Below are 16791 nucleotides of genomic sequence, written 5' to 3'. Positions count from 1 at the left end.
AACCTATTGACACACAATATTATTACATTTGCTATTTAGATTTCATGGGATCCATGATGTGTAGCGCGATGTTAGGTACTAGTGATTCCACTACACCCTGTTACACAACAAGGTGTAAAGCAGTTATTAAGTCTTACACATCAAGAGTTGCAATCTTCAAGATAACTTTTATAGCATTATTAACAACATTTATTCGATATTCAGTAGATTTAAACGCCCATATGGCAATAAGTACACCCAGAGGTGGCAGCGGCTTATAAACCGGTCGCGATATGGTATGCAAATAATCAGCATATACACATACCTAGACTATATACTTTACACTCAAAATACAATGGAAAGTGATCTTTATAAGATCGATTTTGAAGCACATACGCTGCAACGATAATGATGAAGGGTTTGGTTGACTAATTGATGAAATGACGATTGCCGGCAACTACCCGTATTATGATAAAGTTGCCGATGATGACCCATTCACGTCGGTAGTGGCTGCCCAAGGTAGCAATATAGTCATAGGCACGCTCTATGGTGAAATATATCTTATTGCCCATGGGAAAAAACAACTAATCGCCACTCACAGTGGACAGATAGTGGAGCTCCAGCTTAGAAAATGCACAGAAGAGTACTTGGATAGTTACACGTACATGATTTGCGCTACATCATTGGGGTATATCTATATCCATCTGCTTTGTTTAGCGGACATATCAAGATCAAGGGTTATATATAAGCTGCGAACAGGCCAAAGAATACGAGGATTAATAGTGAATCCTAAATTTAAATTGCACAATCATAGTACAAGTGATGCAATAAAAAACCAGCACGTGGTTAAATTACCTAGAAGAACATACGACCTCAGGTCAAGTTTCAGCGGTCAGGATAGTCCATTAGACACAAGTGAATACACATCTACAATCGTGTTTACAACAGCAAGTGGGCATATATACCGAGTGGAAATTGATCTGTTGGACAAATCGGATACTCCATGTACGCTTATCCACAATGGACGACCTTCAAGCAAACGCATACCAATTGCATGGCATGGAGATATGCTGGCATGGGCAGACGCTGAAGGTACACAAATATACTTGATGCCCAAACACGCAATGGTAGCATTTCTTCCACATAGCCCGCCCCTGGACCAAAATTTGGAGTCTCCGCAAGTAGCTAGGGAGTATACACCACTTCACGAACTTATCGATGAAAATGATTTTTATGCTACTTCCGATGAATCTGACCTGGATATGGATGAACTAGAGCCGTGCTCTGGTATTGAATATTGCACTAACAAGGATAGAATTAAATCACATAGAGTCCAACCACAGATGGATTTATATTGTGCAGAAACAAATGCAATGGTAGATCCAAAGGCAAACAGTAGTTCCATAGAAGTTATAAATGTACTTGATGATCCCGCAAACGCTCGAAACAACCGCTACATGAATGGAACTATAGCAAAAAACATAGCAGCACCCATCAATTTGGAAAATAATGCTGTGCCAATGTTATTCATAGAATCGCCAGATACAATGACTGATGTATCTGGAGATATAGCGATGTTAACTGATACCAATGGTTACAGAACACCAATGGAACGCCATACCTTTTATGACTATGTTGCTGACGGAGAAAGCGTATATTGCTCCATCAGGTCCAATAAATATATAAATCACATGTCTGATGTTATCCCAGATTTGCAATCTGATGAATTGGTGCGAACTATGGATTCTGTTGCACTAAGAAAAAGCACTTCATTCCTTCAGAAGGCAACTACATTCGATAAAAACAGATTAAGTGGCGCTATTAAAACCCACTGTGTGGGATTTAGCAAGCCAGTACACAGAGAACTTCAGTTACCGGAGCTGGGAGTTGTGCTTTGCTGGATATCTAAATTAAAGTTACTAGTAGGTATAAAGAATCTATGTAGGATAGTGGATGTACTGCCAGCATGCGTAGAAGGAATGGAAGATGTACACAGGAACAGACGAATGAAACTGTTGGATATAGAAAACATGAAGAAAAGGTACACTAACAAAGTTCTACCGCATTATGTTACCATCGTGCAACCTAAAACAACGGTTGATGCACCACTACGAGGAAGGGTATCATACACTTTAACAGCCCCTATTGGATGTCACGTATCATCAGTGGTTCGCCAAAGCGCTAAGGGTACATTCTCAGTATTCTACACAACGCCACCGGATCCCGTTGAAAAGACAGTGAAGCACACCAAGGTGGGACATGAACGATCAACCTTTTCATTGGAAAAATCCAGAGATGAAACAGATAACAGAGCTCTGATAAGCGGTGTCGATCAAGTTGGAACAACTTCAAAATATACGTTCTATAGCTTCGACCCGTGCTACAACAAGGTGTATATCAACCACTCGTTTGTATACGGTCTCGGGAAACACCGTAATGTATCGCAACAGGTAATTATCCAGATTACATGTAAACTGGATAGAAGTAATCTGGAATTCCTGAGGTCTATACGGATAGTGTGCAACCATTTCCGATGTAATGATATAGGACACTTTGGTCATTGCTTATCAGCCATGGACAAGCCAAAAGTCAGATTATGTGACGCGCCATTTGATCACCTGATTGCCGCAAAGAACTCCATGTTCTTTCACTGTTACGCTGATATCGAGTCTTTCCAGGGACTCTGTATGGTGGCCAATGGTAGTATACTAACCGTGAAGGAAGCACATTTGGAACAACATGTGATGCAGTCGTGTGAGCACGGAAACTACGAACAGGTAATTTGCGAGCTGATTGCGCAATTGGGACTAGATAATGAAAACAAATGGGATTATGGGTTGCACAATGTAGTTCTACAGTCAGTAGAGGCTATGCTCTCTTCTACGTACGTTAACATAGATAAGCTCAAGGCGGTAGCTGTTCGATACATACACTACTCCAGCAACCATAGAGACCTGTCTGCACTTCAACAACAAATGCAGGACTTAGTGGCACTGTTCGCTAAACACAAGAGGCTTAATGTGCTACTGGGATACATAGTACAAGGATGTATGAAAGAGTTTATGAAGGCCCATACCATTCTTAGATCAGTGATCATAAACTGTGTTCTCGCTTCTGTAGAACCACATATGCCATTCGTGTTGCTACGGCTGGTGGTAACAGAAAACCTTGATGCGTCCCAAACACAACGGGTGTTCGAAATGCTGAAGTTATGCCTCAAGGGATACTATCCATCTGGTACACTACCTCAAATGATTACTGTCCCTTTAAGCACACAGGAACGTGAAGTAACAGTATCCCTAGATACATTCTCTGGGTATTGCAAAGTTATAATTGATAGAAAGATTAAACCACGCAGTTACATGGAATTGGATTGCTATCCCAAGAGGAGCAATATGCAAGATAATATTACATTCCCGCAGTGTACCCAAAGTAGGAGCTCAGTATCTAGGGATGTGGGCACGAGTAAGTACCTAGATTGTAGTACATACAGATATTCCCAAATATATATAAACGAATCAAAAGGCGATATTCTACACATGCTAGAACAAGAATTGGAATCGGTATCGATACCAACAACGTTACCGCCCACACAATATGAATGGTCACATGATGTAACCAGTGACTATGCTCTGTTCACCCAGTTAATGCAGTTGGATGATGGATCCATATACCAACCCTGGATAATATTTAGTCCAGGTGCCAGAGCCTGTATGATGGCCGTGGCAGCCATATTGCTAAGGATCGGCCAAATGAAGAAGGGGTTCGTATTCATGCTACACGCACAATCAAAAAGCGCACTGAAACTCGCAGAAGTGCTCACTGATACGGATCACACTTTCCACCAAGAAGTAATTAATGCAGTAATAGAACTATACACAATCGATCCGGAAATGACGGAAGATTTACTTATTCAAAAGTATAATACACCAAATGATGTTAAAGAGTTGGTGGCCAAACTCACAACTAAACCAAAGCTATTGCATAGCTATCTTAAAGGTATACACTCTGAAGCGAAACTGCCAGATGAATACCTTGAATTGTATATCAAACTAGTTGCAGTGTTCGACAAAATGGCACTATTCCCCCTGATAAAGGAGTATTCCACAAACGCAAAACGACGATATGATCTAATCCCACTAATGGCGAAATTAAGGTTATGCAATATGGATTATTACAACACATCTACATTGTCACAGGAGTACAAAACAGAAGCTTTCATTGCATGGATATGCGGTCTACCGTGGGAAGTATTTTACAACACTGTGATCCTGGCGTCACGGCTACAACTCATCGGTGTACCACGGAATGTCTTAGAAATACACAAGACGTTGCTGAATTTAATTTATCAGGTAATTCCACTGGAAGAAGCTAGGGAGGTGTTTTACAAACTGACTAAATACTGCTCCAACGCATGGCAAACTAAATCAGGAAATATACTTGGAGCTGTTAAACTAACGTTGTATAATCTTCAACATGATCACAAAATGCTAAATGAACAACATGGAATGTACAGATACTCATATGTACATTTAGCAAAGCAGCGTCTAAATGTAATAACCAAAGGTGTTCTGTTCTATCCAAACATTGGAATAGAGAATAGCCCTTTAAAGGCCACGGTAACTGATAGGTATGGAACTTCCCCAAAGGATAGTGACGACGTCAGAACGTCGTTTTGCGCTATATGTCACTCAATCACGTTACCAACAACAATGGATATGCGTAATGTTATACCAATTGCAGAAACACTGAAAGGTGTACTCCAACTCACGACGATTGTACCACAGCCGAAATTACATCATACGACATACTTCCTATGTGGACATATGGTACACGAATACTGCCAAATCAGGGCTGTCAACATTGCATTAAACGCAGTGGGCCCCTTGAAGAATGGAACTAGTAACGCCAAAACAATGCAATATGATCTATATAGTGCGAATACTAAAACACAAAATACGAAGCACGCCCTCCGTTCTATCGCGGCACAATGCCTTATATGTATGCAATCGTAAACGTTAGCTATGTACATACTATTAATTTATACAATAGATAATGCGTATACTATGAATTATATAATCTGGATTTAAGTAGTTTATACAAAAGTAATTTAGGATTTTACCAAGTCTATAGATACGTCAGTGTCCTGAATAGAGGCACACTCAGCATCCTTACAATGCTCAGTTTCAATGCGATTAACACGTAAGTGATATGTAATACCCTCGTGAGTTATCTGTATAGTAGTACCACGCGTTAAAGAGGAATACTGCTTTAAATGCTCCTCAAGCACAGCTTTGGGGGCAGATAACGCAAAAAAAGATGACTCGACAGGAGAAATAGATACAAAAATAGCATCTTGCAATTTCAATTGAGTTACGTATACCGTGTCATATGGACTATAAATAATATAACCCCCAAAAGCAACATACCGTAAATCCATAGATTCCATCATCCAACGCGGTAAATATATATAAGACTCCTGAGGGCGAAAGTCCCATGATGAACATGCTACTCGCTCTTTGTGTCCATCAGCTGAGACATGTCTGATAACCCAAAATAACATACCCTTATCAAAAAAGTCCGCCTTTGAACTAGGAAGGCTAGATTCAGATTCCACCGGTGAATTGACCACCTGAGGTCTATGCACTTTCTGGATCAGAAAATGCCAAGGAATAGATATGTTGCGGTCAGTAAGTTGAGTTAAAATGCTCTCGGGTAAGGAAGCCTTGTCACTGTTACCCAAAAGAATACGAGTACCATCTGCAGCACGACTAAAGCGCAAAAAAGGTTCACCGAGTTCTTGTACTATTAGTAAACGCTCAATAGTAGGTTTTAGCTTTAATTGAATGTTTACATCACGAACGTAATTCTCAACCTATATAGACATCAAGGCACATTGCCAAGTTTATTACCTTAGCACGATCTAAAGAACGACGAAAACTATCTATAATAGAAGAAGTGTGTTTATACTGCGGATGGCTATAAGAGATGTTAATGTGAGCCTTATGTAAACCATCTGCTGAACGAGGTGATAGACCTAAAGCCGCAACAGGTAAAATAGATATTAAACTAAACAATACAACGTTAAAAATATAATTAAACACCATGGTCCATATTGAGTGATTATATAACAGATGTTGGTAGTGATAGTGGAATTAATAGATTCTCTCAGGTCACCCTAGACCAACACCAATGAATGACCATTGGAATGTTACACATTGGATTATTTTAACGTGGTGTACGTGGAAAACATTAATATATAGAGCTGCAGTAATCCAAACCTTTCCTCTGAATCGTAGTGGCACCTAATCAAACTTACACCATGCAGTATAGGGCAATGAATAATACATTAAACACAGACACATCATTAAAATTATCGTGTAATACATAGATATAACTATGCAAAACCGGTGTGTAATGATTAATAGCACCTGCGGTAATCGCAACTAGAATTCTCGTTACAGGTTCACAAATATATAACCAACGCCTTTGCACGACCCCGCAACGCTAATGTAATATTTAAAGGGTAGAGGACATAGTTAACCATGGAAACTAGGTCAAGCGCTGTGCGGCGTATTGCTGCTGAGGAGAAAATAGCCAGGTCATTGCAACCAACAGGGGTAGCTATCCATGATGGTGAAGACGAGCTATATATCTCATCAGATAGCAAAACGTCATCTACCAGCAGTGTTTCAGTTACAAATCGCAAGAGAACAATGAAGATCACCTTGGAGGAGAATATCGAAAAAAAGGAAGTACGGCGTACTATGTTGAAGGATGCAGGACTAGCCGCGTTTCTTTTTTCAATGGTGTGCGTAAGCTTTATAGTTTACCAGTATCTACAAGAACATTTGATGCGCGTACCTGTGCTTGATGGCAAAAAATTCGATTACCCAGTATTCCTTACATTTACATGCTTTGCATCCAATGTACTCACAACTGCAGTACTCATGGGAGGAATGCAGATAAAGCATAACCTGGACTACAAAAAACGAACAGACCCTAATGAACCTAAAAAGAATGTGTTCGACCAATTGGATTGCAAAATAGCGATGTTGGGAGCACTAGCAGCGACGTCAAATGTCTGCGCCATGGTATCATCCCTAGCGTCATTAAAGTTTATCGGAGTTCCCACACAAATTGTCATCAAAAGCGCTAAGATGATACCCATTCTAATTGGTGGTTTCGTAATTTTCGGAAAGAGGTACCCATGGTATGACTATGTCGCCGTGCTCATCATCACCGCTTGTATCATATGCTTCAACTTCTTCAAGAAGAATATTAGGATGGAAGGTGAAAACACGCCATTTGGATTGTTCATGTGCCTCTTCTCACTATTTTGGGACGGTGTTACCGGTCCCATCGAGGACAAGATGCTTTCTCTTAGGGATATCCATCCGTTCTTGCTGCTCTTCATACTCAACTTCTTCGGTTTCCCAATAGTCGCTGCCACGGTATTCATTTTCGAAGGCCTAATGCCGTTCAAAATTCTTGCCAACTCACCCGAGCTTTGGGGCTATATAATGCTGCTGTCATTGGCAGCCAGCATAGGACAAATAGTCATCGTAATATGCCTCAAGCTATATGGAAGCTTGTATACCACACTAATGACTACAGTACGGAAGATCGCAAGCTCACTGATCTCTATTTTCAGATTCAACCATTACATGACACCGGTACAATGGGTATCGATGTCCGGAACCTTTGCAACCGTCCTTATAAGGCAGATTATCAAATACAATTCGAAATCGAAACACACGGCTAAACAGGGACACGGACATTGATTGTCTTATTAAAAGGTCTTACATATTTGTACAAGCTACTGAAACCTTCTATTTCAATTTCTCAATGTCATGCTACATGCCAAGGATACACCCCGGCACTATTCTCGATTTATCATTGCTGATAAATGAATAGATGTACAGCTTAAACGATGTAGCATGCGGCATTTTAAAAACTCTTTCATAAAATTAAATATATCACGATAAATAAAAAAATACATTAGTGACTGTACATCAAACTGATGGGTTGCCACGAGCCTCTAATAGACGACTGATAGCTGCAGAAATGTCGCCATTTGTTAAATTCAATACGCTGATATTCTCATCACGATTTGTAAATCCCATCTCCTGCAATGTCTGAAGCTGAAATGCATAACGCTCCTCAGGTGGACGAGTGTCCGCAGGCATCGAAGTAGGAAATGCAAACCCAGGATAACCACCAGCGGACATCAATGGGTTTCCAACATTCGCACCAGCAGATTGTGGTTGCTGCTGCATACTTTGATGTAACTGCAAACCTGCCTGAAGAACCCCTGGACGCATCATATTGCGCAAAAGCTCAGGGTTGTTCATCATATAAGATAACATAGGATTCTGCTGAACCATAGGCTGCAACATAGGATTGCTGCTGACAATGTCCTTAAACAACTGAGGGTTGTTCGCAATCTGCTGCATCATGTCTTGAATCATTGGGTTATTGAATAAAGCAGCAGCAGTCTGAGGATTAAAGTCATCCACACCCGGTATACCACCCATGCCAGGCATTCCACCAAAACCACCTGCACCCTGCATCATCTGATTGAGCATCTCAGGGTTAAATTGCCCAGACTGAGGAAATGGAAAAGCATCTGGCGTAAACGTGGGAGGGGTAACATTGGATGTACCAGGCATTCCCGTAGGAGCACTTAAAGGACATGATTCAGATTCTGTGATGGATATGATTCATATAAGTAACTAAACTCACGGGTACCAGAGACAGAAGGTGGAGGTGATGTGCGCTTAACTCCACTTCTAACCAGGTGAATAGTGTTGCCATCCTCGACCTTCAGCGACTCCAAAGTGTCTTCATCCTTCACAATGCGTCCTGAAAACAATGTTACAATATTATGCATATATCTACCTTTAAATATCAAACGCTGGTTTTCTGGAGTAGCGCCAGCTCGATCGGCACATTTTCCCTTAAGCTCCAAAATAGTCATCGATAACTCTACCTCGACAACAAATGTCTCGCCACCGCTTATTTTTATAGTCACGTTTATAGCCATTTTATAAAATAGCAAAATTAGCAACGACAAACATCCAAAAGGTAACTAAAGCGCCTATAACTTGGACTCCCAATAGAGCAGCAACCAGCGCTGAAATTGTGCTATATAATAACAATGGTATACCTAATGTGTTAACAAAAAACTGTTGAATGTAACACGAGAGTCCCTAAGTAGATACCACGCGCCGATGGGGAAGGCGACACAAATAACAAATTTTATGAAACTATAATAAAAATAATATAATATCCAAAATATTATTTAGGGGAAATATATATTGGATATGCTGCTGACCCGCAGTTTATTGTCAATAATGTTATCCCTGTCTACAACGTTGGAAGAATGCCTCTAGGTCTACTTGGAAATATGACCAGCATCGTCTTTCACACCTAGCATGGCGGTGTATAGTGATCTTTCGCTATGGGCATCACTTTGACGCTGCAACAGGTATATATATCCTTAATGTACACTCACGAGCTTGTCTATGGCAATTAGCTGCTCACGTGCAGTGCAATTGTCATCTTCAATTTCCAAGACCTTTTTGAAATCCTATGGATACATAAACTGTATTATCTGATGGACAACCTCTGCAGCCTTGGAATATTCAGAGAGATGCATATAACAAAGACCACGCCGTATTAAAGCCTTTACGTGGTTCTCGCTGAAAGACAATACCTACGCCCTTGTAAGAGATATTAGCCTTATACACATACCCGATTACAATGAAAAATAGCCTGGCGATATTCCTTCAAACGGAATCGACAAAGACCCAAATTCATGTGCGAACTTGTCTCAATCTCCCGAAATTTCGCTTTCCACTCAGGGTCATCAGTAAATGTGTAATCCAGTTGTATCAAAATCTATGGGAATATTACAACCAGATAATGCTGATATCAACCGACCTTATCGTAGAAGTTCGATGCCAATTTGTAGTTGCCAGAAGTATAAGCAGCTTTACCCTCTTCACGTAACCTGGAAAATATCGAACAACAGTCTCCACAACCAACAGCTGGCATCCCCGATACTTGTCTGAAATATCACGCTCAAAAAGCTCACGTTCCTTTATACATTAGAAAATAACATATATGCTTACAGCAGAGTTGTCATGACCAAAACCAGGAGGGAATGAGCCATGAGTGCCACAGTTGGAACTATGATCATCCTATCATAAACAATTATAACGATGTGTAACAGTAAAATTACCGAACATGGCTCCTTATCGCAAGAATCATCAGAGCCCTTGAGAGGGACCTCCGATAATAAGCGCTCGGCAAAATGCCTCGCGGAAACACTAGTAGTTATGTTACAAACCATCAAGTATAAAGCAAAATATAAATGCGAGATTGAGGATAATGTGCCAAGTCACATTTTTTAATGGACTATAAAACTTACTGATTTCAAAACTTAAAATATTAAATGCTAATTTCGCCGTTACTCAGCATTTGTATATATTGAACTTGGAATCTGCTTAGATAACTTATCAAATTGATTAGATGTACTTGGACCATCGTTTGTAGGTGGAGCGCTTAACTTAGGTTCCACAGTAATAGGTTCATCAACCGATTTCAATAAACGTGTAGTTGACAGTAAAGCAGGTCTATTTCCAGTATTGCTTGTCGATGGTGAAGATTCAGAATCACTATTGGAGCAACGAGGTAAACGTTTACGCTTCAATGACATGTCAGCATTGCGCCTCAATGTCACGCGTTCTTCATCACTAATGCCAGTAGCACGGCAAATACGCTCCACGGCAGTTTTATACTCAACAGCAGCATCATAGGCTGCTTTAACACCACCGAAAAAAGATGGAGTAAATGTCTTCGTGTGGCGGAGACCAAATTCATCATTATAAGATGTACGCCAACGCGAAATGCTTGGAACCCAGAATACTTCTTGAAGACAAATGAAAATGAAATTTATCTAAATTTACCTCTGTACCAAGGACGTAATGAATCAGCTATATCATTGGATGAATGAGGTGTAGTGGAACGATGTATTTTCGAAGTACGTCGAGACTTGAGTGACCTTATTTCACCATTATTATCGTCACGCATATTATAATCAGTCTTTATAATACTATCTGTATTTGGATACTTGATACCACCGGACGTACTAGATGAAGGTTGCAATTCAAATCCACCAGAATGCAATGATACAGATGGCGAGGAAACAGGGGCATCGCACAGCAGTACACCACCATTGTAATCGCCCACATCGTGTTCAGTAAACCTTGGTTCATCTGTTTTATAACTTAGCGGTGGATCTGACGTAACAGATGAATCAATATTACTACCACCGAAATCAGATTTGCAACCTTCACCGTGATTAATACTGGTAAATGAAGTAATGCACGACTTCGAATCACCTTTTCTTTCTTTTCCCGTATCATTGTTACTATTCATACGGTCAAATGACATGAATAATTCCATGTCATCACTTTCTAAATTGTTACTATATGATGAATGAAGGTTGTCATAATTTACATGGCCCTGAACCACGTATGTAAATCGGTTGTCATCCCCAACCATAGAAGATGCCGATGTGTCTGCAAAAAACGATGGTGCCTCTGAACAATCGGTGCAGTGTTCCCTTTGGTTCCCCTGTATTACATTGTCATTATCATACGATAGGGCATGAACCAATGATGAATACGCTCTGGATTTATCAGATGTTGGTTTAGGATATCTACGTTTAGAAGCGTATGTATTATTTGAAACCCCTGTGCGCCCATTTTCATCATGGTCGCATTCTCTTATGGTACTTGAATGTGCTACATGTTTGCCAAAAGCATTGCGCTTTTTTTCTCGGCAAATTCCCGGAGTTGGTTTGATGCAACCAAAGCGACGATTTACCATTTTATCTTTTAAATTACCAGTGCCGATGTTTTCATTAGCAACAGTTTTGGCGGACTCGCTAACTGTGATATTACCGAAACAGCTATCTACAGATGATAAATGATAATCAATGTTAGAGTGCAAATCTAAATCAGAATTTAAAATCATACCAGAAATTTCGGAAGAACTTATCATTGCATCAGGAGAATTCACGCCATCCGGTAAAACGCCAGGAAATGAATAACTCATACAATTACAGTTTGATAATATATTGTCACCATCAGATGATGACCAAACAGATGAAGAATTACATCCACCGTAAGGCACGATTGCAGAAGCATATATGCCATCAGCAGATGATTCGCTGAAATCATATGCAGACAACCTAACACCGTCAGCAGGGTCATCGGTAGGAATCTGACAAACACCGCAGGAACACTGATCTACATCATTACGAACGTGAGAAAGTATCAAACGACACCAATGATATGCGGCAGATAACCACGCCGTAGAAGCGTCAGACTCAGTAGCACTAAAGTATAAAGGCTGACCAAAATCACAAATCTCAGAAGGTACCCTTACACACCAACGCCGCCTTCGATCGTCATATGATATACCATTCAATACGGGTAAACGCCGCAACATACGAACAGTTAATGGGCACTCCACAAGACCACACATTTCCGGCATCCTGTCTTCCTCGACCTACACATCTCGGGCACAAGAATCAGGCACAAATATGCTAATAAAAACCAGTTATAACTATCAGGATATTCGGCATAAAAACGACAAACGATTTTTCATGGCAGTAGGCCTCTATCTTCTCCAAAACAGTGTAATTATCCCTCTTTTTGTATGAATTGCTCCGTACGTGGGAATGTGTATCCAAAATGTGTAAAACCCTGATCTGTCAACTGGAAATAGTTGATAAAGTATGTAATGGCCATAAATCTTATTGCTTACAAACATTGCCAAATGGCTGGTGTTTGTATATACCAGTAATAATACGACATGAAAATTTTGTTATTGTATCAAGCATATAAAAGTAATCTGACTAACTCGAAATGCAGGACTTACTACGTTGTATGATCAATGTAGTTCATTGAAAATATAAATGGATCATTTTGTTCACTCTTGAGCCATGTTTACGGCGATGGGCCACTTACAATTATTCAACTTTGTCGATTATAGGTATTAGCTGACGTTATAGTTATAAATGGTGTTTATGGTTTTATTACGTGAATAATTCCGACGTTATTAATGATGCTATAAAATACATCGCAATTTTTATTCATATTTTCTTCGATCTCATGGATCTTGTTATGGTATTAAATTTGTTCAATTATGAATGCTTGGTAAATGTTCGGATGTAAAGATTTTAGTATATTCATAGGTAATTTATAACTTACTACCAATCCACGTAACTTCGCAGTGTAATTGGTTCTATGTTCAATATATAAATACCAATATTTACTAGCATCATATGGGTGAATGCAATGACAATATACGCCTGTTAAATTAAACTTTGTTATTAATGAACCTAAGCGAATGAACAATGTTAGAAAGGTATCGCCGTTATACATCATCGTCTATGATAAATTTAGTGCACACTAAGTTTCCACAATATCAGAACTGATATAAGTATAGCGTGGTCTCTTTGTCCACGTTTCATGCTACATTGTGGCGTATGCATCAATCAAATATAATGTTCCCGAATAGATACTAACAACGTATAAACTTGCCATAACAGATAGATGTTGCGGATATAGGCTACAGCAGATGGAAACAGATATGGAATCCAGTATTGGAGAGTTTTATTGCCACCAATATACTACTCTAGCCGATAAAGTAGAGTAACGGTAGGGCAGGCGAATGAATAGTTTAATACAGTTCAATTGCAACGGTTGTGAATGTTTTCAATATTATTTAACTACATTAGTGTTCCGAATTTGATCAACTCAGTTGAACCTCATTTGTATAACAATAGGCACTATGCTTTGCATAGCTGCAAACAAACTGACATTTAAAGTGCTACAACACGCATGTTATGCATCTTTATCCTTAGTCAATGTAGACAGTATCCGGGGTCTTCAAGATTTCCTCAATGTATTTGCGCAATGCCAGGTAGTGGCGCATCCACTCAGAATTGCCATGCTTCATACCCAATTGATCACAAAGAGCACCAGCTAGCCTCTTGGCAAAGTAAGGAGCCAACTGCATAGTGGTCATCTTAGACAATCTACCAGAATCGTGCTTGAACAATTCCCAGGCCAAATCAACAGGGAAATCCTTAACAGTCTTCTTGATTTCCTTCAAGGCCAAGTTGCTATAGATAGCAGATGGCTCCGCTGCAGCACCGTCGATAATACGTTGGTGAATCTTGGCGAGGCGGTCCTCCAAAAGACGAAGGTTGCATTTCTCGGCCAGCTTTTCATTCCATGTTTTACTAGGGATGTGGGTCAAGTAGAATGGTTTTGTAGATATGTTTAGAGTCTCATTGGGAGCAGATACAGGTGATGCGACAGCAGCAGCTTCCTTAGCAGGCTGATCAGGCCTGTCTACATGAATCAAAGCAGGGGTCTTAATAGCTTCATCTACAAACTCATAAATCTTCCTGTAGTGCTCATCTCTTTGTCTCCTCGCTTGATATGTCATGCCGGGGCTAAGTTCAGCACTAAGACGCCTGGCAATGTAAGAAGCCAAATGGTAAAGGAACCACAGGGGCATTTGACCAGACCTAAGACTGCAGCAATCATCTGCCAAATCAATTGGCATGCTTTCCTTAGTGTTGTCCAGCATCTTGTACACATGCGTTTCATAAGGCTGCAATGAATCTTTAGTAGTACGATGGTTCTGAATACGGTTGTAAAATTGTTTCACGCGCTTGTCCAAAAGTTGGAAGTCAAGATTATTAGCCCTGCGTCCACAGTGTTCTTGAATTAATAGTGGCTTGTATGCAGGGGCGCAGCATACACTAACTGATGATGCGGGGTGCCTAAAAACCTTATAACAAGGACGAGTACTGGCATTGGGGAGTACTTCTGCAAAAGAAAACTCAGCCACAAAGAAGCAGTTAACGGCAACGAAGCCTACGAAGAAGGCGGATACTTTACGGAATCCTGCCATCCTCACAAATATCAATACATAAAAAGCAATGTAATGATGTTGGATGTGTTTCTAGCTAATGAAACAACAACGACAACTATACAATCAAGCTTCACTCTGTCCAATGCACCTTAAGCAGGCAAACCACATACGTCTGTATAACGCAAGCGGATACCTAATGGTTGAATATATTATGAAGAATAATATATTCTTAATAGAGTAACTTACAAAATGTATGCGTTATGGTTGGGAGTACCCCAGAGGTAAATGCATAGATGAAGAATGCATTCCATAACTTATCTTTTCTATGTTGGCAGTATATTAGAAATTTTATAACTGTTATGCATGTGGAATATTCATAGCATGTATATATATTCGGACGAATAAGGGTACGTCATGTTAAGTGGCGCATAATGAGGCCATCCGTTTACAATTTGGTCGTTACTTATATAGAAAGTTATATGATAAGTTTCCACAATATCAGAACTGATATAAGTATAGCGTGGTCTCTTTGTCCACGTTTCATGCTACATTGTGGCGTATGCATCAATCAAATATAATGTTCCCGAATAGATACTAACAACGTATAAACTTGCCATAACAGATAGATGTTGCGGATATAGGCTACAGCAGATGGAAACAGATATGGAATCCAGTATTGGAGAGTTTTATTGCCACCAATATACTACTCTAGCCGATAAAGTAGATTAACGGTAGGGCAAATAGGTGGGCACAAGTGCCATATTTAGTTACAGTAGAGCTAATCTGTAGCAAAAAAGTATGTTCATTGGCTGGTGACACCATATACGTATATTGATTATCTGTTGTCTGAATTTTCTTATCGTTACATTATTAGCATGGTTCATTGACCTATACTTTCAATAGAAGCCGTTAATAGACATGCTATGTTGGCAAGGAAATCAAGAATTTGACTGCATTGCTTTTCTTTAAAGTGTGTCGTGGTTCGCTGGTGATCATTTCACCATTTGATATATTAATCTTGCGAACTGTCACCCGCTGATTCGTTTTTATTGTCCGATGCTAGATTGTTAACCTCTGAAGATTTTTAACCACATGTTACCTTCCATGTTTTTCTGAGCTTTGCCTTCGATGCAAAGCATTTTAGGTGTTTTTAGTGCGTCGTCAATAAAATTTATTATCATTCTGCGTAGTTTCATCCATTCATTTTGTAGCAAAGATTTCTTACCCTGAGGTAACGTATGGCTTGCTATTCTTTCCGCCATGTATAGAGGCAAGTATTTCTGAATTAGAAATGATAGTTTGCCAGGTTGTTGACCATTAATTTCAATTGCGAATTCAGCAGGTAAATCTTTCTTCAATATTGCGACGTTTTCCTTCAAAATATTGCCACATTCTAACAAATCAGAATCCTTTGGAACGTGATTAACTATGCGATCCAATATTTGACCGTAGCGTAAGTTAAGTAAATTAAAGTCAATGTCTTTCATCTTTGATTCAACATCACGGCGCAAAGCATACAATGGACTGTAAGCCAACGGTGATAGGGTGATGCTGTCATCGCCAACGTCATCTTTTACCGATGTACTTTCCACAGCTTCATCCGAAGTTACATCATTCGACATTACACTTTGACATAAATAGTTAACGGCAACGAAGCCTACGAAGCAGGCAGATACTTTACGGAATCCTGCCATCCTCACAAATATCAATACATAAAAAGCAATGTAATGATGTTGGATGTGTTTCTAGCTAATGAAACAACAACGACAACTATACAATCAAGCTTCACTCTGTCCAATGCACCTTAAGCAGGCAAACCACATACGTCTGTATAACGCAAGCGGATAC

The 16791-nt window shown here is 39.8% G+C and overlaps 8 protein-coding genes across 8 annotated transcripts; 2 read left to right on the top strand and 6 right to left on the bottom strand.

Moving 5' to 3' along the window:
• Positions 1–349: 349 nt before the first annotated feature.
• BBOV_IV011740 (uncharacterized protein) lies at positions 350–5074 on the top strand. Its single transcript, XM_051767742.1, has one exon. The coding sequence runs from the start codon at positions 420–422 to the stop codon at positions 4992–4994; it is 4575 nt and encodes a 1524-aa protein (XP_051623368.1). The 5' UTR covers positions 350–419; the 3' UTR covers positions 4995–5074.
• BBOV_IV011730 (Ubiquitin fusion degradation protein UFD1 family protein) lies at positions 5019–6246 on the bottom strand. The gene is made up of 4 exons (XM_001611043.2): positions 5892–6246; positions 5545–5854; positions 5409–5511; positions 5019–5375 (listed from the first exon to the last, which is right to left on the bottom strand). The coding sequence occupies exons 1-4, from the start codon at positions 6084–6086 to the stop codon at positions 5090–5092; spliced, it is 894 nt and encodes a 297-aa protein (XP_001611093.1). The 5' UTR covers positions 6087–6246; the 3' UTR covers positions 5019–5089.
• A 138-nt stretch (positions 6247–6384) lies between these two features.
• On the top strand, positions 6385–7820 carry BBOV_IV011720 (UAA transporter family protein). The gene has a single exon (XM_001611042.2). It carries the CDS (start codon positions 6525–6527, stop codon positions 7761–7763), a length of 1239 nt encoding a protein of 412 aa, XP_001611092.1. The 5' UTR covers positions 6385–6524; the 3' UTR covers positions 7764–7820.
• Positions 7821–7990: 170 nt separating this feature from the next.
• On the bottom strand, positions 7991–9149 carry BBOV_IV011710 (Ubiquitin family protein). The gene is made up of 3 exons (XM_001611041.2): positions 8881–9149; positions 8725–8844; positions 7991–8686 (listed from the first exon to the last, which is right to left on the bottom strand). Exons 1-3 carry the CDS (start codon positions 9023–9025, stop codon positions 7995–7997), a joined length of 957 nt encoding a protein of 318 aa, XP_001611091.1. The 5' UTR covers positions 9026–9149; the 3' UTR covers positions 7991–7994.
• Positions 9150–9319: 170 nt separating this feature from the next.
• On the bottom strand, positions 9320–10384 carry BBOV_IV011700 (Tetratricopeptide repeat family protein). Its single transcript, XM_051767069.1, has 8 exons — positions 10226–10384; positions 10116–10184; positions 10030–10082; positions 9925–9994; positions 9736–9882; positions 9608–9697; positions 9497–9571; positions 9320–9460 (listed from the first exon to the last, which is right to left on the bottom strand). The coding sequence occupies exons 1-8, from the start codon at positions 10334–10336 to the stop codon at positions 9377–9379; spliced, it is 699 nt and encodes a 232-aa protein (XP_051623367.1). The 5' UTR covers positions 10337–10384; the 3' UTR covers positions 9320–9376.
• Positions 10385–10425: 41 nt separating this feature from the next.
• Positions 10426–12933, bottom strand: BBOV_IV011690 (AP2 domain family protein). The gene is made up of 2 exons (XM_001611039.2): positions 10953–12933; positions 10426–10914 (listed from the first exon to the last, which is right to left on the bottom strand). Exons 1-2 carry the CDS (start codon positions 12544–12546, stop codon positions 10454–10456), a joined length of 2055 nt encoding a protein of 684 aa, XP_001611089.1. The 5' UTR covers positions 12547–12933; the 3' UTR covers positions 10426–10453.
• An 869-nt stretch (positions 12934–13802) lies between these two features.
• BBOV_IV011680 (uncharacterized protein) lies at positions 13803–15197 on the bottom strand. Its single transcript, XM_001611038.2, has one exon. It carries the CDS (start codon positions 14980–14982, stop codon positions 13918–13920), a length of 1065 nt encoding a protein of 354 aa, XP_001611088.1. The 5' UTR covers positions 14983–15197; the 3' UTR covers positions 13803–13917.
• A 789-nt stretch (positions 15198–15986) lies between these two features.
• Positions 15987–16665, bottom strand: BBOV_IV011670 (uncharacterized protein). The gene has a single exon (XM_001611037.2). It carries the CDS (start codon positions 16635–16637, stop codon positions 16011–16013), a length of 627 nt encoding a protein of 208 aa, XP_001611087.1. The 5' UTR covers positions 16638–16665; the 3' UTR covers positions 15987–16010.
• Between the last annotated feature and the right edge of the window lie 126 nt (positions 16666–16791).

Source organism: Babesia bovis (assembly GCF_000165395.2).
Source record: "Babesia bovis T2Bo chromosome 4 map unlocalized Chr4_1, whole genome shotgun sequence".
Taxonomy (NCBI): domain Eukaryota; phylum Apicomplexa; class Aconoidasida; order Piroplasmida; family Babesiidae; genus Babesia; species Babesia bovis.
Note: the sequence above shows the minus strand (reverse complement) of the source record. Positions and strands in the feature narration are given on the sequence as shown.